The sequence below is a fragment of the Candoia aspera genome, chromosome 18, assembly GCF_035149785.1.
Source record: "Candoia aspera isolate rCanAsp1 chromosome 18, rCanAsp1.hap2, whole genome shotgun sequence".
Classification (NCBI taxonomy): Eukaryota; Metazoa; Chordata; class Lepidosauria; order Squamata; family Boidae; genus Candoia; species Candoia aspera.
In genome coordinates, this window is record NC_086170.1 from 3685370 (window position 1) to 3707138 (window position 21769).

Genomic DNA, 21769 nt, shown 5'->3' on the forward strand with positions numbered 1-21769 from the left:
ATTTTTTAGTTGACGTAGTCATGCCTTTCTTAGGAAGGTTGGAAGGATGTCAGGAACTCCTTTGATACCCCTATTCTAACATCCTAATTTCTCCTTTTCCTCCACCCCTTTCTCCCTCCCGCTGCTTTGTAAAGACCACAGGAGGCTGCTTGCTGGTGAGTGGCAACATTTCCCCCAAATTCCTCTTTGCCTTCAAAACCCACCCAGCTGTCCTCACTTCAGGAGTAGGAAATCTGCGGCCCTTCCAGATATTCATAGAAGCTTCCATCCACAACCATCAACACTGCCTATACTGTAGATAGGAACACAGAAGCTGTAATCCAAAGTATCTGGAATGCACCGTTCTCCAACTTTTATCTCTAAGTGGGGTATTTTCTGCCGCCGCCTCCTCTCTTCCAGACTGCTTAAGCTGACGTAATATATTCATCATTCAGCGCAAAGAAAATCACACTGATGTGTTTCAGAGGGTTCTTTTAAGGTGAGCGAATTAGTTAGCTGTGTAGTAGAAACACCAAATATCAATCCCTGGTTCTGTTTGGCCTACTTGGTCCTCCAAGAAAAAGAGCTGGAGGGAAGGAGTGGCTGGAAAAAAGGAAAACAGTCTCCATCAGAGGACTTGGCTGCAGTGCTCAAGCCAGGCCAATAGTGAGGATGCTGGGGATGTCTTGAAGCCTTACGAGAAACGTAAGGGGGAGCTTCTGTGTTCTCAGAATAATGGCTTTTGACTCCATCATTGATTCTGTGGGCCTCCCAAAGCACTAGATTTGACAGAGCCAGTGGCCGACTGGGATAATAAAGGATATTTACAGGAGCAGGGTTGAGTGCAGAGATATGAGACGTACATTGCATGGAAGCAGTGAACCAGTTAATGAACTGTTTTAGATTTTAAAATGGAAGTTAGTTGCTCTAAAGCCGTGTTTCTCTACCTTGGCCGCTGTCAGATGTGTGGACTTCAGCTCCCAGAATCCCCCAGCCAGGAATTCTGGGAGCCAGAGTCCAGACATCTGACAGTGGCCAAGGATGAGAAACACGGCTCTAAAGAATAGAAGAGCTTGCTTTAAACAGCACATTGCAGCTGGCATAAGACAATGTTCTGTGCCTTCTGAAGAATAGATGTTTTGTTCTCGCTGCTAAGAAGGATTTTTCGACGGATTGATTTGACGTCGTCGTCTCAGTGTTGCAAACTGAAATCATAAAAGTCCTCCCTTGTGATACAAGCGCACTGTCCTTGTCTTTCGCGGTAGCTGGTTGCCCCCTCCTTGGCTCTGTGTGTGGTTGGCAGAGGGGCAATTCGCCCTTGCCAAAGGTCTGAATGGATCCCTTGCAGAAGAGGGTGGAAATCAGGCTGGGAGGTGGAGGAAACTAGCGTGGGGGAGTTCTCCAACCCACCCCATTCGCAATGGAAGTTGTGCATCCCTGGACATTGGTCTCTTTCCCGCCCACCTTCCCAAGCGGGCTTTGATGAACTGGGATAGGATACCAGCGGCTCCTTTGTTCCTCCGTGGCAGCTATGGGCAGCATGCGAGACAGGAATCTGGAATCTGCCTGGCTCTGCCAAGCTATGCCTAGCATGCAAAACCCATTTTTCCTTCTGGTGGCTCTTTCGTGCTGTCCTTTGGCTGGTGTAAAGGGCTACAAGCAAGAAACACTGCCCCCTGGTGGCTACAGTGAAGCAAACGAATGCAGGCAAGCCATTATTCGCCATCCCACTTTTTCAGTCGGCTTGCGACAGCTGGATTGGTGTTATAAACCTTCTTAGTTTCTTGAGCTGGGTTCAGACTTCACACTAAACCACGGTCTGTCAAGTAAGCCACAGAGGCCGGGCTCAGCCAAAAGGGGTTGGCTGATTTTTAAAATTACGTTATGCAAATCCAGTGAAAAAGCTGGCCCCAAGGTTTACAAGCCAGTGGCTTCATTCATACAACTGAGCCCAAAGCAAACTTAATTAGCACTTCAGCAATTAAGGAATCAATCAGATTTAAGTCTCTGCTTTACATTCAGCAGCTCAAGGCTGTCTGTAGCATTTCTTCCTTTTTGCAGGAAGAAGTGAGAGAAACTGGATCTCTCACTGATGTTTTTTCCAGACTGTCAAATAAAGACTTTTTCTGGCCCTCTGTCACCTGCTGTGGCTGGAAACCCTTGTTAGAGCATAGGCAGCCCCCTTGAGCCCTCCTTCTGGGAAAGTGTTGTCCAACACCACCCCCTGCTGGCTAAAAAGCAGAATGCGCCTTTTTCCACCTTGCCTTTTCCTCCGTTATTCACAATTTTTCTATTTCCCGTGTTCCAGTGCTGTGTGCCTTTATTAACATGGACAAAAGGGCATGACTTTCATTCAAGGCCCCGCCCCCCGCCTCCAAGTTTGTATACTCAGTTTTTCTGTACCAAAATCTAGGGTTTTCTTGTGCTGTGTCCAGAAAACCTGGCTGGCTGCTTTAATATTAAGAAGCCATACAAAAATGCATCATAGCAGAGGTGACTTTCAGATTAGTAGTTTGGCCATTCATAGATTGGAATCTTAGTCCGTTATGTTATGGCCAGCTCTTAGGATAAACAGGTTGTTTATCCTATTTTATTTACTGCCTCTGCACTTCATCCTACGCCTTCCCCAGGGATCAGGCCTGTCTCCAGTCCCCAGCTTTTGTGGCTCACCCTAACCCTTTTTTCACAAGCTACAGACAAGATGCCTCTCAAGCAGTCAGGCCAGGAGATCTGTTCCATTTCAGCAGATGCAGCTGGTCGGGCTTGGCTGGTGGCCTGGCTTCTGTGGTGAGGGAGAAGTTGTGAGAAATTTATACTTGCATCCTCTCTGTTGGGTTGAGGACCTTTTGCCCCAAATTTGTGCACTGGAAAGCTGTTTATTATTCTTGCTGATCTGTTTGGCAAGTCTGCTTCAGTTTTCGGTCTCTGAAAGACCAGTGGGTGGCAGCATTGTCCAGCAGAAGGGAGGAAAGGATGCTGATTGTTTATATCCTGGATCTATAGCTAGGTAACCAAACTGCATAAGGGGCTGCAGTTTTTCAAGTTCTCTAGACCACCTCCTCTTTCTTGAAGAGCTAAAAATGTTCAGTACTTTACATGTCTGTCCTTGCACTTTCATTAAGCTACGCTCTGCTTCTCCCCCTGTGTTTTAGGAACACAGTTTTTGCTGGGGCAACAATATTCTTACTGCCTGGGACTGAATTGAGAATGCATTCATGCCCATGGATGTGCCTATCATTTTGAGGCTGTCCTTTCACTTGCCCTGGAAATTCTGCAAAGGGCCTTTCTAAATCAGTGACTTCGGTTTAGGTTGCCAGATTCTAACCACTGCGTCCTTTTCAGGTGCATCAGCTTCTCTCTGATGGGAATTAGGGTTTGAGATCAGCTTTGGGGGGTCTGTAGGAAAGGGCACCACTGGCTGCTTTGTTCTCTTCCTTGTGAACTGTTTGTCAATGGCTAAAGAGATCATTTTAAAAGATGCTGATCCTGGGAGTTTTTGTACCCAGAGACATGCTTTCAAAATATTCCTACTATCCAGATGATGGGTAATTTACTTTTTATCATCATCATCATCAAGAATCAATCAGCAACCAAACATGAAATAAAGTGGATAGCTAGCAGTAAATGAGAATGCCATGGAAAATGGGGGTCCAAAAGATGGTAAGAAAATATTGTGAATCCTGATGCCTAGCCAGAAATAAAGTTATGTTTGAGGGGAGGCTGGGACCAGATTTTTGGGGGAGGGGGTTGAGATTGAAGCCAATTTAGTGGCCTGCTAGAATTACTAAAATGGAGCAGAGCTTGTAACACAGCTGAGAAGCTGGCACAGAAAAAGAAAACTATCTTAGATAGCTTCAGTGAGCATGCCAGAGAAATACAGGTTATGGATCTTACACATTCAGCCCTCCCAAGTTTAAAGAATCACACGCTTAGACAGATTAGGTTAAGATAAGTAAAAGAGAATCTTACTGACTTTATTGTTGCTTCTGTTACATCCATCTTGGTGGAAAAGATAAATTCCTTTGTTCTTCTTTTCTTTCTAAATACTTAGTTTGCCCTAAACTCTCAGCCCTACAGCTGCCAAGAGCTGTGTGGAAGAAAAGGGTAGAATCCTTCATCAAGGCCGGAGCACATGGCCCTGATGAATGCAGAGCTGCATGCTTGCTTCTCCCTGGGTGGAAGAAGGGGAAAGAGAGGGAGACAGGAAGTGGGAGTGGCAACAAACAGCTTCCTCAGAGTTGCATTGTAGGACAACTCAATTTACATGCTAATTCACATGCTAATGAGGCATGCTGGATTTGCCAGGACTTCCCACAGAGAGATGGTGGTAGCCATATCCTGTGCACTAAAAATAATTAGGGTCCGCCATGTAGGTAGGGATCCTCCCTTGGTTGAATCTGGGCCAAGCTTGTCTTGCAGCTCAGTGACGGCATGCTTTGAAAACACAGGTCCTTGCTGGGAGGGGAACGCTGGGATTCTGGGAGAGAGACTTTTTAATGGGGTTGTCATGTTCACTGATTCAATGTAGCTTATACATGATAACGTTTCCCATGCCGTGGCGCTGACGCGCGTTTCTGTTTGGGAGGGAGCTGCTGTGAGACCTTGTACCAAGCTCTGTATGTGAAATCAGTACACTGGAATGTGTTTGGGTTATGTTCTCTGCTCAAGGCCTTTCCCGCAGACCATCAGAAACCGTTAGGAGCACCTGGGATGGTGAACTTGGGAAGATTCTACAGGGGGAGGGATCTCATTTGCACCGAGGGTTTTTAGTTTGCATTTGGCGCGCTTTTGTCGTTCTCAGCTTTCTCTGTGATCCTGCACACTATTCTTTAATAGATCAGATATCTTTGAATTCCTGCTCATGAGTCTGATGGTGCTTTAGAATAGGCAACCATTACAGGGGTGATATTTCACTTTGAACATAAATGAACATTGCTGCTTTTCTTCGGTGACTTGCAGCCATCTATCTCCCCATCTCCTACCTTTGCTTGATTTGTCAAAAGCAGCCCTAGAGTATTGACTCCACTGAAATCTCCTGTGAATTAAGCGGTGGGCGGGGAGGGGGGAACTGGCTGTTTCCCCACCACTCCATCCCTGGTCCTTTCCCCTGGCATCTCCGGCCAGGGCAAGGAAGAGTATGGCAGATGAACCCAGACTCCAACTTCTGTGGGCCACCAAGTGGGAGCCCTGCTGATTGGATCAGCAGCTCAACGAGGTTGGCGATCGTTGAGGGATGAGGTCAGAAGACCTCTGTCTTCCTTCTCCACATCCCACGGCTTCTTCCTGCCCCAGAGGGCACGTTCTGGGTCCCCTCTATCAAACAGTGCCATCTTGGTGAACCCAGGAGTGGGGCCTTCTCTGTGCCAGGACCCACCCCCGAGATCTGGATGGCGCCAACTCTGTTAGCCTTTTGCAAGGCTCCCAAGACTTGGTTGCTTCCTTGGATACATGTGCCAGGAGCTTAGGCGAGCTCTGCCATTGACCCACTTTCTTTGATTAGGGTGAATGTCGGGTGTCATGGGTCATTGCTCGTGACTGTTCTTTGAATGTAGTCTTTAAGCCGCCCAGAGTCACTGTTTTGAGATGGGCAGCCTGATACATTATTTAAATAAGATAAATAAATAGCATGTGGACATTTCCTTCAATTAGCAGCTAATGAGAGAAACCCCAGCCATCTTGCATGATCCTCTGTAGCATCCACTTTGGGCATCTTTGGCTCAGGAGGCCACGGGGGTGGTGGTGGGGAGTTGATTGAGCTGGGCGTCCCCAGAGAGCTTTTCGGTCATGAACCCATTAGCAGCTCTGTGCTTTTAAGGAGGCTGTTTCTAAACATTTGGAGTTGGAAAGTTGGCGGGGTTGGGGAGGGAGAGAAGCAGAGATTTTGTCAAACGCTATCCTCTTCCCTGCCACCTGGAGGGGCGTACCTTTATTTATCTGCACGTTTTATTTGCTTTGTTCCTGCCATGGTTATGGGCAGCTTACAAGCCACACTTCATAAAAATGGCATTAATGCAAAGCCCCAGTTTTTAAAAGGCATTATAAGGGCTTGTGAAAATAAATACGTGTTGAGTCCCCGCCCGAACCGTAATAAAGAGGGGGCTTACTTCAGATCCAGTACAATTTATTCCACAAAACAGCCCCCGTCTTGGAAAAAGCTGGACAGGGTAATGATATCAAAGATATCGGTGGAAGGACCAGCAAAATTTCTCCTTTGCTGCTTGTTTTTTTAAAAGTCTCCCCTTTAATGCATAGAAATAATTCTGTTTGGAAAACTTCGGGGTGTGTGTGTGAAAGAAACAGAATAAGACATGACTGTTTCTGCCTTCCTAACAATGTGCAGGTCACTTTTTCAGCTTGGCCTCCCCAAACGGTGGAGTTAAGTATATTTAGCATTAACTGTTGGAATGCATGATTTTGATCCAGGTTGGAATAAGGGACAGGAGTTGTGTTTTTCAATATATCCTTCCCAACAGGATGGTGGGAAAACCCTTCAAATAGGAAGTTAATGTAACGGAGCAGGCTGATATGCATGCCTCTCTTTGTTTTTTTAAAACAGAGAGAGTATTGTGCAGAGGGGCTGAGAACAAATCCTCCATTCTGCAATCTAAAATGGTGCCATCTGTTTTTTTTTTCGCCCTTTGTTGAGAGGTCTTAAAAATGAATCAGGGTATAACAGGGTCAGTTGCAAAATGGGATGACCCCATTTAATCAGTTAAATTGGCTTTCTCCTATCCCCTTTTAAAATGGTTTAAGCAAAGCTTCGTGAATGTCTGCCCAAGCCAGATGTGCTGGAGTGTGTTTTCATTTTCTCCAGCTAGAGAATGTGTAAAGAAGCCAGTGCCTTATAGCGAAAGTGCCCCAGGCATATGGTTTCTCTGATGGATGCATTACTTACAGGTAGTCCTCGTTTAGTGACCACAGTTAGGAACTGGAAATAGGTGAAGTGATCGCTAAGTGAAACCGCAACTGTGCTTACCATCTTACTTCACCCTTCCTTTGCTTTACAGACCTGCAAAGGTCATAAATGCGAGGACTGGTCGCAAAGTTACTTTTCATCACCGTTGTAACTACAAGCAGTCGCTAAAGAAGGCAATCACAAAATGAAGACTACTGGCACTAATTTTTTGTAGCCTGTGGAAAAACTGCTCAACAGGGAACGCAAGGCGTACTTTGCTGCTGTGATCCTCCCTGTGTGTGTGTGGTTAATTAATTTTTCATGTTTAGCCTTTGCTTTGCTAAATTATTGCGCAATATTTAATGTCACGTCCGTCCCTCTGGAGAGTCCTGATCCTGCTCTTCTCCAGAATTATGGGAACAAGGTAGAATTTATTTATTTGTGCATTTATGTATAGCAGGCTGGAGTGCCAAGATAAAAAACAGGCAGATCGGGGCTGTGACCAGCAGAGGGTGTTTGGAGTGTGGGAGGAAACGGCTTTTGAACTGTCGACAAATGCCTTGTGCGCTGCAACTGCTGTGGGTCACCACTGAGCAAATGGAGGCAGGGGGAAAAAAAGCCCCATTCCCATGATACAGACTTAATGTATGCAACTCACAGCCCCAGGGAAAGGGGTGCCTTCTTAGAGGGACTAGATGTGTTTGTGGTTTACGAAATGAAGCTTCTGTGCGCAGGGGCAGTCTACCTTTCTCTCTCCCGTGCTTGGAGAAACAACAGGGGGTGGTCCTGAATCACCTTCCTTCTGCCCCCGCGTTGAATTCTTAACCCCCCTTTGCTTGGGTATCTGACCTTCCTTCCCTTCCTCCAGTTTTCACAGAAGGGGATAAAAAACAAATGAGGTTCAGGCTGAGTTCAGGCAGTGGCCCATGGCAAGCCCCCTGCCCTTTATATCTCCCACCCAGCCTGCCTTCCCCCCTCCCTCCCCCAGATCCCAGGATATGCACTCCCCAAATCCTTCCTATTAGCATTTCATGCCCAACTGGCAGATTTCTTGAAAACCCCAGTTTGTCTTTGCATGATGCGGGATGTCAGTTTTTAAAAAGCCAGCTTTTTAGAAACATTCTTTTGCAGTCTAAATTCTCAGGTTGGGCGGCTCCGTCTGGGAAGATACAGAGAGGCCCTGGCTATTTTTGCAAAAGGGCAGTTTACTTGAAGCCACCAGGTGCCTCCTTGATTTGGCAGGTCCAGGGTCTGTTCTGTATCCTCCCTGGGCATCTTTCCTGCCCAGGGCTGGGGAAGAGGCCAGGGCTCCGTTTTGCAGCCCAGGTCCAATGTCAGGTTTGAAGCTTGGGCGTCAAGGGGATGGACCCCAGAGAGTCAGGTCCCTCAGGTGATAGAGCTTTGTGAGTTAGTGGTCAGACGCCCTACAAGGCCACTACCCGCGCTCCTATCTTGCCGGCAGGAGAGAGGCATTGGGGAAAACATCCCTCTTAGCACTATGAAAGCTGGCATGGTAAGGAAAACTTCCTTCCCTGCAACGCCATGCATCGATGTACCCAATGATTTGATTTATTCTTAATTCAAAGCCCTGCAAGACTTCTGCTTTGGTCCAAAGGCCAGGAAGAGACGGGTCACCGGATTCCTTCTTTCTCACTTCCCAGCTGCTGCCTCCGTTTGCCTGGGTCAGATTCTTCTCCCAAAGAGCATGAAAAGGGGACCCGCACATCCTTTGCATAAATGTCTCCTCTTTGACCCAGCAGGGGCCCTGACTTGGGGGGGGGGGGACATTCCTGTCTGCTGTCCTGGCTTTGCACCTTTATTTCTGGTTGCAAATGTATTGTTTGCCACTTCCATTCTCTTCCTCCCTCCCTTCCCCCCCTTTTCCTTTCAATTCGTTTTTTCCCCCAGGGTGAACCCAAGGGCTGGGAGATTTAAAGCTTTTGGATTAGGTCCAGGGTTTCCAGGAGAAAGAGACTTTGAAGTCTTGGGCCTTATCAGCGGAGAAATAGAGCTTCTGTGTAAGGTTCCTGCCCAAGTGCCCCAGGATAACATTTCTCCTGAGAAGCCCAGCCCTCTTTTTCCAAATACTTTTGAGTATTAAGCATAACTTCTTTCTCGCTCCCGGAGTGAGAGGAGCAAGCTGGAGACCTCTGGTCCGAAAACCAAAAACCCAAATCTCTCTCCTCTTTTAAAGAGGCTCTCTGCAAAAGGGTCTTTTCTGCTGGCCCTCCTCCTCCAGGTTAATTTCCCACAATGCCCCAGAGCAATGCATTGCACCATCATCCACACCCACTAGAAGAAACAGCAGGGAGCTGAATTTCTGGGAGCAACCATTACAAAACCTCAGCTAATAGTGTTTTAGTATCTTCAGCACAGAGCCATTTCCAGATGTCCCAGCCAGATGAGGAATAATGGGCAATTAGAAGGAGACCGCAATTTCCTTGGTTGCCCTGGCTTCTTTCATAAAATTACAGTTATGAAAGGGGCCACAAGGACCATCTAGTCTAACGTGCAGGGAAGCCAATTCAACCATCCTGTCCAGCCTCTTTCTAAAATCCCCCAGATGGTGAAGCCACCACCTCTGTAGACTGTTCTACCATTGGCCCCCTCTTTCCTTCCTCTTTAAATGGAATAGCACACCACAGCTTCTTGAGCATCACAACCTGGGATCGAAAAAGAGGCTTTGTTGAGACCAGGCTGGGCATCTGGATGTGAGTGTTGGAGCCTGTTACGTCAGGAATCGGTTCCGGGGCATCACGAATCAGTCTGGAATTAGAAAGGGCGTCTCACTTCTGCCTTGTGGGCAGGGAAGACAGAAGTCCTGGGAGTCTGGAATTTATACCCAGCCTCTGGATGTAGAAAGGCTGCTTCTTCTGAAGGCATCTCAGGATACTTCCCAGATCCCATCACCACATGTAGGACGTCCTGTTACACCTCCTTTGTCCAATCTCAGGCGTCGAGCCTCCCACTCAGAGTCTTTTAGGAGGCAGATGGATCTGGGTCAAAGACAAACTTCTGGGGAATTGGTCTTTTGAGAGGGAAGGAGGAGGAACTGGGAAGTCAGCCGTCTTTTCCTGGAGTTCTGTATGCAGGAATAGAAAAGTCGCAGTTGATCCAGCCAGTCTCAAATCCATCACTCTTTTTTTCCAGAGGAGCCAAGCAGATCTCTCTTGGAAACCCCCCAACTTCAGCTTGAAAGACTGAGCCCAGGTTTGACTCCCCTTGTCCGCTGAAAAGTTTCCGTATGCTTGAATAAGCTACAGGCAGCTTTGGGTATTCCCCCAACCCCACCATCACATTGGGTCTCCAGAAAGAAAATGCCATTTCTTTCAAGGGGGAAACTTTGCCTTCCCCCTCCCTCCCACCCCCCACCCCTGGGCACAGCTGGCAACTCCTCTGTCCAGCACCTCCTCCCCACAATGCCACCGTGCCACTGCCTTCCTTCCTGCTCCCCAGTTTCCCAAAATCCGCCGCCGCTGCTGACTCGCTGCGTCTGTCTGCGGGGAGGACCTATCAACGTGTGCGCAGAGAGGCAGTGCTCGGAGGAGTGGGGAGAGAAACACATAATGAATTTTGACACTGTCTCCTCCGCCCCTCTCAACATCTTGAGTTCGCAAATGAGACGCCGGGGTTGGGGGGGTGGGCGGGCGGGCGGGGTGAAGAGGGAAGGGAGGGGACGAGCGCCTTTTGCCGCCTTCCAGGGAAACAGGAGCAAGTGAATGGAGCATTCCTGCCCAGCCCTCCCCTCCCCTCTCTCTGGAAATGCTGACAGGTGTCCACAGGTTCAGAACCCCGGATCTGGGCTCCTGTTTGCGTGAGGACGGCTTCCCCCCGAAACCCAGGGTGCCGACGTTCCGCTTCCCCCTCCCCGGCCATCTTCTCCCCTTTGTTTTTACAGCTTCTCTGGGCCACGCCGTGGCTGAGCGGGGTGGCTCTGCGAAGAAGACCCCGGCGTGCCTCCCCTTCCCTTCCCTTCCTTCCTCTCCTTCCCTCGCTGGCGCCTTCTTGTTCCACTGCCTTACCAGGGAGCAACTGAACATTCGCACTGTTGGGCTTTTGTTTGTGGTGAAAGATGCATCGGAGGAGGATGGTCCAGCTGCTGGCTGTTTGCAGAGGGACCGCTTAGGTTGGGTAAGACGGGCGAAGCCACAGCGGTGACTCAGGGACGCTGGGGGGTGTCCGCCTTTTGTTCCTGCTTTTCCTGGCTTCCCACCCCACCCCACGTGGGGTTAGGAAACTTGGGTCTCTGTTTCACGCCCCGCTGCTCCGGAGGCTGTTTCCCGACGCGCAAACAGAGCCGCCGGAATCCGGACTCTGTGGACGCCGATGCCCCCTCGGCCCCCGCAAGGTTTTTAATGTTCAGGTGATTCCCTTATTCCAGCACAGCACCTCGAGGAGAGGCGTCTGGAGGAGGCAGCGGTCCCGTTTGCTCATCCCAGCGGATGCAGAATCGGCAAAAGGCGCTTGGAACTGCCTCTCCATGAAGTAGCTAAGGAGGCACCTAGACTGAAAGAGGCTTTCGCCAGCTGCTCTCGAGGAAACCGCAGCCGAGGGCCCCCTGCCCCCAGCTTTGGCATCCCTTTGAAAGAGGCACGGGGATGCCAGCGCCGAGGCGTCCCTTTGAAAGAGGCACCTGTCTCCAGCGCCGAGGCGACCGAGTTTGTCTGCCAGCTTCCTGGGTTTACTTTAAAGGTGGCCCAGGGGTCTGTCCCTCTCTTTCACTCAGTCTGTCTCCTCCATGCCTTTCTCGCCCATTTGCCCACGTCCCCAGCGGTTCAGATGGGCCGAAGGAAAGCACTGCAATACGGGCACCACTCAGCCATTAAGTTGCCGGCTTAATAAAGAGACCCACGCCTTTTGAGAACTTCTGAAGACTCAGTTAACACGCACGGTTGGTGAGGGACCTGCCTTCCCCCCTCTTCTTCTCCTTGCTCTTCCTTGCATGAGGGTGGACAGATCTCAGGACTACGATTATCCTCCTTCCTCCCCCCACGGCAACTCTGCTAAAGCTGCCGAGTGGAGTTTTACATCAGGGCGGCTCTTTTTCAATCCGGGGGTACCTTCTGGCTTTGCTCCAGAGTGGGGAGTTTCCTTCCTGGGGCTGGAAATGGTCTATTGTTCGTCATGACTGCGTCCGAGGTGACAGTGGGATCCATCTGATGGGGCCCTGAGCCATCCGACTCCGGCTTCTCTCTGGCTAGTTTTGGATTATGCTCTGAAGATGGCCTGGCCCAGGATCGGCTTTCCTGCTGAAAACTAAGAGCCCCAGGCACGCTAGCGAAAGAATGGAAGTCACTGAAACCACTTAGCTAAGGGCCATCTTGGAGACGGGCAGCAGAGGGTTGGGGCCCCCGTGGAATCGCTGCCCTGGATCTCCCGGGGGCGGCCTGGACCCCTGTTCGCGGCATGACCGCTTGCCAGTACCCCATGGGACCGGGTTCCTTGGAGCGGGACCGGATGTACCAGCACAAAGTCTCCCTGGTGGTCCGGTACTTCATGATCCCATGCAACATCTGCCTGATTCTCTTAGCCACCTCCACGCTGGGATTTGCCGTCCTGCTTTTCCTCAACAACTGTAGGTGTCCCTCTCAGCGTGTGGCTGGGGAGCGAAGGCGTGGGGAGGGGAGGAGCTGAGACAAAGCGGAGGGCGGGGAGGGCGGAGGATGACGCTTCAGCAATAACTCTTTTGGAAGGCCGTCTGGGGGGCTCTTTACGGTGGATGCAGTTCAGCATTTTTCCCCCTTCTGCGCCCTGGGTAGTCGTCCCTCTGTACTGTCCCCCAAGGGGTGGGGCCTGGCCTCCTCCTGAACCTCCCCCCTCCCTGGTGTTTTGAGCAATTTTGAGTCAGAGCTGCAGAACAAAGTGCCATGAATGGGAGCGAAAATCAGGAGTGTGGAGTCGAGCCTTGCTTCGTATAGAAGGAAGTGACCTGTGTTGACAGTCGAACTTTGCATATTGATAGGGCGCGGGGCGGGGGGGGGGATGCCATGGCCTTCCTGTCTGTCTAGGCGCTGTGGGAGCATGGATGCTGGCCCTTCGATGCACTCCAAGATGGCTGATCTGATGATGCTCTTATCCCCAGATAACTGGGAAACATGGCTTGGCTTCTGCGAGAGAGGTAATCATTTTCCTGTCCAGCAGAAGCCAAGCCATGTTTCCCAGTCTGCTTTCATCTCTTCAAGAGCAGAACTCTGCTGGTGTGTTTTAAATGAAAGCACACGCCCTCCTCCCCACACGCATTCTCTTGAACCCGAGGCCCAGCTCTACAGCCTGTGCTGTTGGGCCGAGCTCCCCGCACTGGGTAGGCTGGGGAGGAACAATGGTGTTGCCGGCTTCAGTGACCTTCTGCCAAAAAAAAAAAAAAAATCCCTCTGCTTTTCTGGTTTGATTTTGGCATCTCCGAGGCGTTTGGCTGAGCCCTTTTGAGCAGGCTGGTGTAACCGAATCTTTGGCCTAATCCACAGAGGTCTTAGCTAGAAATGGAGCCTCCATGTGTAGTGGCCGTATACCTTTTTGGGCCGGGGAGCCCAGCAGCAAAGAAGGGAAAGGGTTTTGTGCCGTGCCCCGTGGTGTCTAAGTGGCCACCTGAAAATGAAGGATGAGAAGTGGCTTTTGTTGCTGTTCCAATGGGTTCTTCTTGGACAGAAATTGAGAAGGAGAGAACTGCAGCTTTAGGCATGCGTGGGCTGAGGCTGTGGAAGCAAGTGCTTCTGAGTTTTCCAGGACCTTCTCTTGCCTCCTGGATGAAGAATCCTGTGCAACTCCGAACTCAAACGTGATTTTTCCCCCTCTGTTCAGTCCCCCATAATGCCCCCACCTACTGTCTCCTGTATGCTTGTTGGTCAGTGCTTGCAAAGACTTGAAAACTCCATATGTGCGTGGCAACGGGTGGGCGGGGGAGCACGATTAAGGAGGTGACTTGGAGCCATAAAAAGGCATGGGTGAAAAGTGTGCTTTCTCAGTCATGCCTCCAAAAATAGTTTTTGGTTAAGGTGCTGGGCTAGAAACCAGGAGGCAGTGAGTTCTAGTCCCGCCTTAGGCCTGAAAGCCGGCTGGGTGACCTTGGGCCAGTCCCTCTCTCTCAGCCCAAGAGCCAATCAGGCGTGGTAGGAGAGCTCTAGTCCCGCCTTAGGCACGAAAGCCGGCTGGGTGACCTTGGGCCAGTCCCTCTCCCTCAGCCCAACCCACCTCACGGGGTTGTTGTTGTGGGGAAAATAGGAGGAGGAAGGAGTATTAGGTATGTTCACCGCCTTGAGTTAGTTATAAATAAAATAAATATAATAAAGGCGGGATAAAAATTAAAGAAACAAAGAAATAACCAACCAACCAACCAACCTCTGGAGTTGATGCTCTCAGCCGGCTTGTGAGTAACATGTAGTTCAGCCTTCCCTCTGAATTGTCCCGTAGGGAAAGCCTGCTTCACTGGCATTTGCATCTTCTGTTTCGAAAACCCCAATCCAAGGCACACTGGAAGAAGAAAAAGAAGGTCTCTCCTTTTTTTATTTGAACTTTGCAAGCTCTAGGCCTGGGCTCGGGGCCAGAGGTGCCGTTGCAGGGATCTTGTGAACCTTTTAGGAGCGACACCAAGTCTGTCTTCTGTTTTTCTGGGAATCCCTGGAACGTGTTAGGGAAAGAGCAATAGGGCGTGGTGGGGAGTGCGACCGGGGCTGGAAGTATTTCCTTCAAGGGCCTCTTATTCTTCACATTTAGATCTGGCCTCGGACGCAGGAGATCGGCACCGATGGGCAGAATTCATTGCTTAGGAATTCTGTCCACGCACAATTGCCTGGCTCCCCACCCCAGGTTATGAGTTGGGGCAGAGGCTTGGTTTGGTGATCGCTTGGAACCCTTGCAAGAAAAAAAGTAAAATCTCCCTTGAGCCAAACTAGGCTCCTGGTGATTTCATGGATGTGTCCAGTGGGGTTTTCTTGGCAACAGCACAGAAGTGATTTGCTGCTACTTTTGGATTGTTTGGTTTTTCTCGACTTCCCAGGTTTGCTCACAGCCCCATGGTCTTCCTGGTGGTCTCCCATCCAAGGACTCACCAACACTCACTAGGTTTTTGAGATCATTTGAGGTTGGCCACAGGAAACCTCTGGGTCTTCTAAAGGATGCCATGCTGCTGACTCCCCATGCAACTCGATTGTATTTTATATCGTATCAGATAAAAGTAAGCAGGAAAGAACCCTTTGATGATTGGACCCCTGCATCTTCTTGTGCTAGTGTTTAATTTGGGAACTGGGTAACCAACTACAGTTTCTGAAGGAGGCTGTTCCTCAGAAGAACCCCCTTCCCCACAATTTCCATTTCTGCCATCCAGGGATCTGTTTTCCATTGGATTCTCTTGCATCTCTGAGGGGGTGCTTCAAAACTTTGCTTGCCTGGTTATTTGTTTAAATGTATTAGCCGCCTAAGTTCAGTGGACTCTTCTGCATCTCTTCTGCGTTGGTCTGAAGCCTTTTTCGCGCACTCTGGTCATTTGCTGGAGGAGGGGAGCCCCCATCTGAACCTGGGTTACCAATCAACAAAAATGGGTTTGATGGATCAGTATCTTGGGAGGCCCCTGTGTAATAGCTAATAAATAGTTTGATTTGCATCGCAGCTGGGGTCAGGAAGGAGCGTAATGAATTGACTTGCCCCCAGCAGCTGTGGCCAGGTCTCCTCCCTCCCCTTGTCCAGGAAAAGATGTATTTGCCAACCAAACGTGTGTGTGTCTCCCGTGTCTTCTACTTCATGAGACCTTCAGCATCAGAGAAGATTCCCTTTTCTGACCTGTGAAGGATAATTCCTGATTCTAGAGGAACGTGTGTGTGTCTCTGTATGAATTGCCGTTCTTAAGTGTCCTTCCTTCTGGGAAGGCGTTAATTCTAGACTGCCTTGACAGAGCCGGGAAGAGAGAATGTAATTCTCTAACGCAGCTCGATACCTCAGGCTTAACTCAAATCACGTCTGCTTCAAATTCATCCTAGGACTGTTTCCACCTCCCCAAAGCAAACACTGTTTGGAAGCAGGCAAGACCCGAAAAGTTACCCATCCAGGGAAGCAACAGGCAGCCTCGCTTGGGGCAGTTCTCAAGACGCGCTCCAAGATCTTCAGGAGCCAATTGTATGAAGAACTTAGATTCTTAGCTCTCTGTAAGCAAGAGAAAAACAGTTTTGAGGCTAGAAATGTTTTCTCATGTTCATTCCTCCCATTTTTTCTTTTGTTTTGTAGATAAACCGGTGAATTACTTCCCCCAGGCAGTGCCCCAGGATGGTAAGTTGTAAAAAAATCAGATCTGACTAACACTTGGCTTTTCTGCTCTCGAAAGCTAATCTTGCAGATTTTGAGAACTTCTGAGGGAAACTCCTTCCCAACTCTTGACTCAGTAATCTAGTGCACTGACACCTCCTTATGCAGAAGTTTAATTTCAGTTTAATTTTACAACAGCCTTTAGCCAGCAAACAAAAGAAAAGCAAAACGATAAGTAGATAAACAACAAACAAGCATACGCAGCAATCTATATTTTCTACTATGGGCCCCCTGCCAGAGCCTTGATGCTAAAACTTCATAGCAGTTCATGGATACAGCTGTTGTGTCTAATACCTAATTCTGTCATCTGAAAGATAAGTTATTTCCACTATTAGTGATCTTAGGGGTGTGCGCAAATGATACCTGATTCAAATTAGTATAGAAAAGGGACTCCGTTGGATCAACTTGATCTCATTTATCAAAACAGAGAGAAAGGGCGTAGGGCAGGTCTCCCAAATTGTAGAATCAGTCTGGGGACATCTAGTTGCTCCAGAGCGACCCATCTGATTTAGAAACTGAACCACATCGCCTTCAAATTCCCAACAGAAACTTTTACACACTGATAGTCTTCTAATACCAACACAATTCATGCAAGGGGGTGATGATGATTATGCGGTGTTCGGCTCTCATCAGCATTCCCTACGGACAAGGGGATTGTGGAAATGCTTGGCAGAGACATCTAGGGGTTGCCTACCCCTGTCCTAAATATAGGTCCCCCACGTGCTGTTGGGATGTGGCCGAGGGGAAGAGCCGGAATAAAACCTTAGCGGAAGAACGGCACTTAAGCCCGGAATGTGGATGGAGCCTAACCAAGTTTATTACCAGTTACTTCTAATATTATCCCCTTAAAAAACTACATAGTCCAGCACAAAGAAGGGGTTGGTGGAGATGCGAAATCCCGAAAGAATTCAGCCCGTATATGTAGAATATATATTTCATTTAAATTCCCTGCCATCCCAAAGTAAACACACCTGGTGTGCAGATAATGCACCTGTGGTTTGCATCCATGCAGCTTTTCCATCTGTCTGTCTGTGCATATATGTGGCTCTGGCCAATTACTTCCATGTGCTCACTGAACTGGCAAGGAATTGTCAGTGGGTTCCCCATGTTCCCCCCCCCCCTCAAATAAAGGTAATCAGTGTTACTTCTCCAAATTGTATATGCCTCTGAGCTTTGCAAAAGTGTCGAAGACTTGGTATAAATGGTAAAAAGGCAGGCAGTGGTGAAGAGGTAACTCGGCTCTGAGTAACTTCAAAGAGTGCAATTTTGGGGGGAATAATTCAGATGTGGTTCATTCTCACTTCCTTCTAGGAGGTAATTTTGCCTGTGCCTTGGATCCCCTAGTGGTCCCCCATCCAAGTCCTAAGTAGAGAGACAAGGTGGATTGCAGTTATTTGATAGAAATGAGGATAGACCTCACCATCTAATGAGTATGAAGGAAGTGCTCCCTAAAGTTCAGTGTGTGACAGACTCAGATTACCTTCAAAAATAAAAAACAATTATCTTTTTAGAGATTCTGTTTCTGTTGCCCTTTCAGATGATCTATATTATCTTGGGGTGGGGGGGGGGCATTTCAGAGAAATTCCGAGCATGCAAAATGCATTTGGTGAGAGCTTAGATCTGAGATCTCAAGCAGGTTAGGTTTAGCAAAGCTTATCTTTATTCTCCCGAGTCTTGCTAAACCAAAAACTCTCCTTTGAGCTGACAACTCAGGACTGACAAAGCTTTAGAAGTCTTCCAGGCTACCCACTGACCGTGTGTTGGGCAAAGTGTTTTCCTTCCTGGGTAGCATTGACCCCCCAGCCCACCATGGCAATAAGGAGGACATTTATTTAATTACCTAAATTGTTTGTCTTGCATCCATCATGACAACGGCCCGCTGTGGGTTGGAAAGAGCAAAGTTAAATGGAAGAGAGAGCATTTCACAGTCGAGAGAGGGGAACTGACATATCTTTCTCCTTCTCTTAATAATAATAAAGACTAAGGTCTAGAGATGGAAAGGAGCTTTGGAGGTTATGGATGGAGACTTTGCTGGCTTTCAAGAATCTGTTATTGGTTACTTAATATAACACAGGGTGTTTTTGTTTCCCCAGACAAGGAAAATAAATAAAAATGTTATTTGTTTTTCTTCTTTACTTCAAAACGCACTTGCTGTCAAACCAGTTAGAAGGAGCAGCAATTAATGATTTGCCGGTTCTTCTCTTCTTTGTCGGAGCAACAGAGTTACCAGAGATAAAAAAGTGATTAATCCATCGTTGGACCAGGGGCATCTAGTTTAAAAATACAAGTGAACGTAGGTGTAGCTTGCATCCTGGTGGTGCTGTGAAATATTAATAAACCCAGCTTAGCCATATGACATGTTCCATTAAAAGAATGCAGCTTAGCCAATAGATCGGAGGTATTTTCTTCCAAAAGACAATTTTAGGATGTTCTGTTCAACCCACCCTGTTGCTTGATGGGTGGCCAGTAGGTTGCCTAAAAAGGGATTTGACTTTAAATGTTGGCTGTGAGGCGGGTGGGGTACCTGCCTTCCCCTTCCATCACCTCATTTATCTGGAAGTATGTTCTGTGGACAATGGTAAGCCGTCTGATTGCATATGGAAACACTGTAAAGAGGTCTGTGAACAAGGACACATTAGTGTTCGTAGTTGGAAGGCTGGACTGAGTAGCGAAGGAGAAAGGAGGGATTTAATCTGCCGCTTGTGATGGCATAGACGCTGGCCTGTGCATGCTTACCTGGTTTTATTCCCTCCTTTCAACCCAACCTGCACTTTTCCCTTCCAAGCATCAACCACAAAGACAAAATTTAGCTTGTTCAGTTTTAATGAAAAGGATTCTTAGGGAGCCCTGTCAGATTTGCAGGGTGAAAGCTCCAGGAGGTGATGGGAATGGTGCGCTGAGCTTAAAACAGCCCCCACATCCATGCAGCCTTCCCCCCCCCCCCCTTGGATTCAGACACTTCACCTTGGAGTCAAATTCTTTCATCCCTCTGTGTACTGTTGGCTTTGGCCTTTTCATCTTCTCCAGCTTGGCACACGTTGAAGTAATTGGCATCACGTTAACACAGCGGTCTGGTGGGAGATGAGTAATTCCCCTCTCCCTCTTTTCATGAAACCTTTTCATGAAACCAAGGGCAACGAGGTACCACACCCCCATGAAAGACCTTTATAATGCTGCTTTTCCCAGAAATAAAGGGAGGTGGACTTTCGAGGGCAAGCTGGTCCAGATATTTGGTGGGAGGAGACAGAGTTCTCAACTTTTGCCTTTTGGGGGGCAAGGGAAAGGTTGGACTCAGAACCAAAGGCTTGCTGCTTTGGACTGATGATGTTGGGGGCCTTAATGTTGCCTTTATGCTGCAATTAATACGTTGTGATTTAGTGAGCCCCCTTAAGAGAGTTTGGAAGACGGCCCGAGCCTGTTTTCAAATAAATAAGCGAATCCAGTTTTGATGCCATCTTCGGTTGAGGAGGGACCTTAGGAAACTTGAACTGAGTTGGATTAAGAGAGGAGAGAGACACCCAGGATGGAAGATTAATTCTCTTCTGAAGGATCCTAGATCTCAGTATTCCTCTCTACGTGGTCTACCTTATAGGGTTCTTGTGGCCAGGGAGGGAACCTGCAAACCATCCCGTGGAGGGCTAATAAATGAAGAAGGCTCCCTGCCCCAGTGTCACCCCCCCAAAAAAGTGGGCATCCACAACTCCTTGACAAAAGCCTGTGTGGCGAGCTGTGTAGTCCTGAAAACGGTTCTCCCTCGTTCCCTCGCTCTCTGGCACGCATAAACCCACCCGCTCTCCCTTTTCCCCGGCAGCTCCTAAATGAGAAATGAGAGCTTCAAAAATATGGGTCATGAACACAGACACACACGCACATATGCACATAGCGGAGCAGAGATGCGCGGTTGCAAGTGGAGCAAATCTCTGGGGCCATCCAGAATGCCTCTTCTAATCAGGCCCGGGGGCTCTGGGTGAGCTCAGAGGAATGGCAGGCCGGGGGCTGCTGAATTAGAGGGTGGTGCGGGGATGGTGGGGGAGGCAGCAAAAGAAGCAGCACAGCAGGTCCCCAGAGAGTCGGGGCCAATGACGCTGGAGCACCTCTTTTAAGGACAGAGGCCATCAATCAGTCAGACTGTTTTTCTCTGTGCCGGCTTGTTTATCTACCCTGCGCAGGCATTATTAATGGGGCCTCTGCGATCACTTCCCAGCCCTTTCACACCGGGGTGGGCTATTCCTTTGTGCCTGCTGTAAATTGGAGGCTTCATGGAGAACTCTCTGCTGCCCCAGCCCTTCTGAAACGAAGCAGGATGCTGGAATCCTGAAGGAGCTCCCCGCTTCTGTTTCCAGAGGGGTTCAGGAAGCCCTTGGTTTGAAGTGGGCGTACTCTGGTAGCAGGTGCTGATTTCCAGAACAGGGTATTATCCTGCAAATCCCAAATGGGAGGTTTTGGGGAAGGTCGCGTTGATAGGGATGGCTCGATCTTAGGCTCGCTGGGCAAGGATTGTGGTAACCCCCTTCTGCCTGGTCCGCAAAGTGAGGGGTGGGTGTCAGCATATGCTAAAATGCCTTTTTATGTATCATGGCTCCGGGCCAAGATTGAACACATTTCATAACTTAAGCATGTGGGGGGCTCTAGCATTTGGAGTTCAGATCCACAAATATCAGGGCAGCTGCAAATTTTGTGATGCTTTCAGCCTCTCTCGAGCAGTGAGCAGATTAGAAAGGAAAGGGGTGTAGACCCTCCTGCCTGAATTTTTGCAGCAAAGATTTGGGGGGCCGCCTGCTGAGATGGCAGTGGGTTTGGCATAGAAAGCAAAAAATGTCTTTTTTGAGAGTGTTGGGTTTGAGGGGGTAACGTTGGCATCCCTGTTCAACGTGGACCAGGCCATTAGATTTGAACTGAAACGGAAGCCTCTGTAGTTAAACTTGAGGTTAAAGTTAACCACCTGTGCTGCTGGATGTTAATCCTTGATTAACTTTCTGCACCGTTTTGCCCATAGCTCTTTACGAGTGGAAAAACCTTTGCTTCATCTCTTCCGTGTTGTCATAGAAATATCTTTATCCTCTACAATTTTGTCTAAAGTTGTCAGGGCCTTCCTTGCTGAGATTAATCTCCTCTTTATTTCTCTGGCACGTTGTCCATCTTTTTCTGTGCATGAGCCCAGGGAAATAAAACCTGTTTACCTTCTTCCCTTTTTTCGGTCCACTGTTAAGCCCGCTAAGAATGCAAGTTGACATTACCATTGTCTTCTTCCTATCTGGACAATATTATCCTGCTGTAGCAATGGATCCCAGCACTGGGCAGGGGGTTGGACTAGATGGTCTTCAAGATATTTTCTCACATTTATGTCCTGTGATCTTTGCTAGCATTTCTTAATAAACAGGGACTGTCTGTTTGTAGAGCTGGTGCTTTTTAGCTACAGATCCTCCCTGATTTTCTCATGGGGTGGGGCGCATTTTCTTGCCTTTGCTGTTGCATCCCTTCGGACTTCCAGATGTCAGATGTGTGCCTTCCACACCGCATCACATTTGTCTGTGCACCACAAGCTGGTCCAGCCTGTTTAAGGCTATTCTCCAAGCAAAAGAAAGCATGTGTCTTCTGTCACAG

The 21769-nt window shown here is 48.6% G+C and overlaps 1 protein-coding gene across 1 annotated transcript in view; it reads left to right on the top strand.

Moving 5' to 3' along the window:
* AGRN (agrin) overlaps positions 1-21769 on the top strand; it is a 156929-nt gene that overhangs the window by 45408 nt on the left and 89752 nt on the right. Inside the window, exon 3 of the mRNA XM_063317556.1 lies at positions 16088-16129. Coding sequence (XP_063173626.1) covers positions 16088-16129 — 42 coding nt within the window. The remainder of the gene's footprint in view (positions 1-16087; positions 16130-21769) is intronic.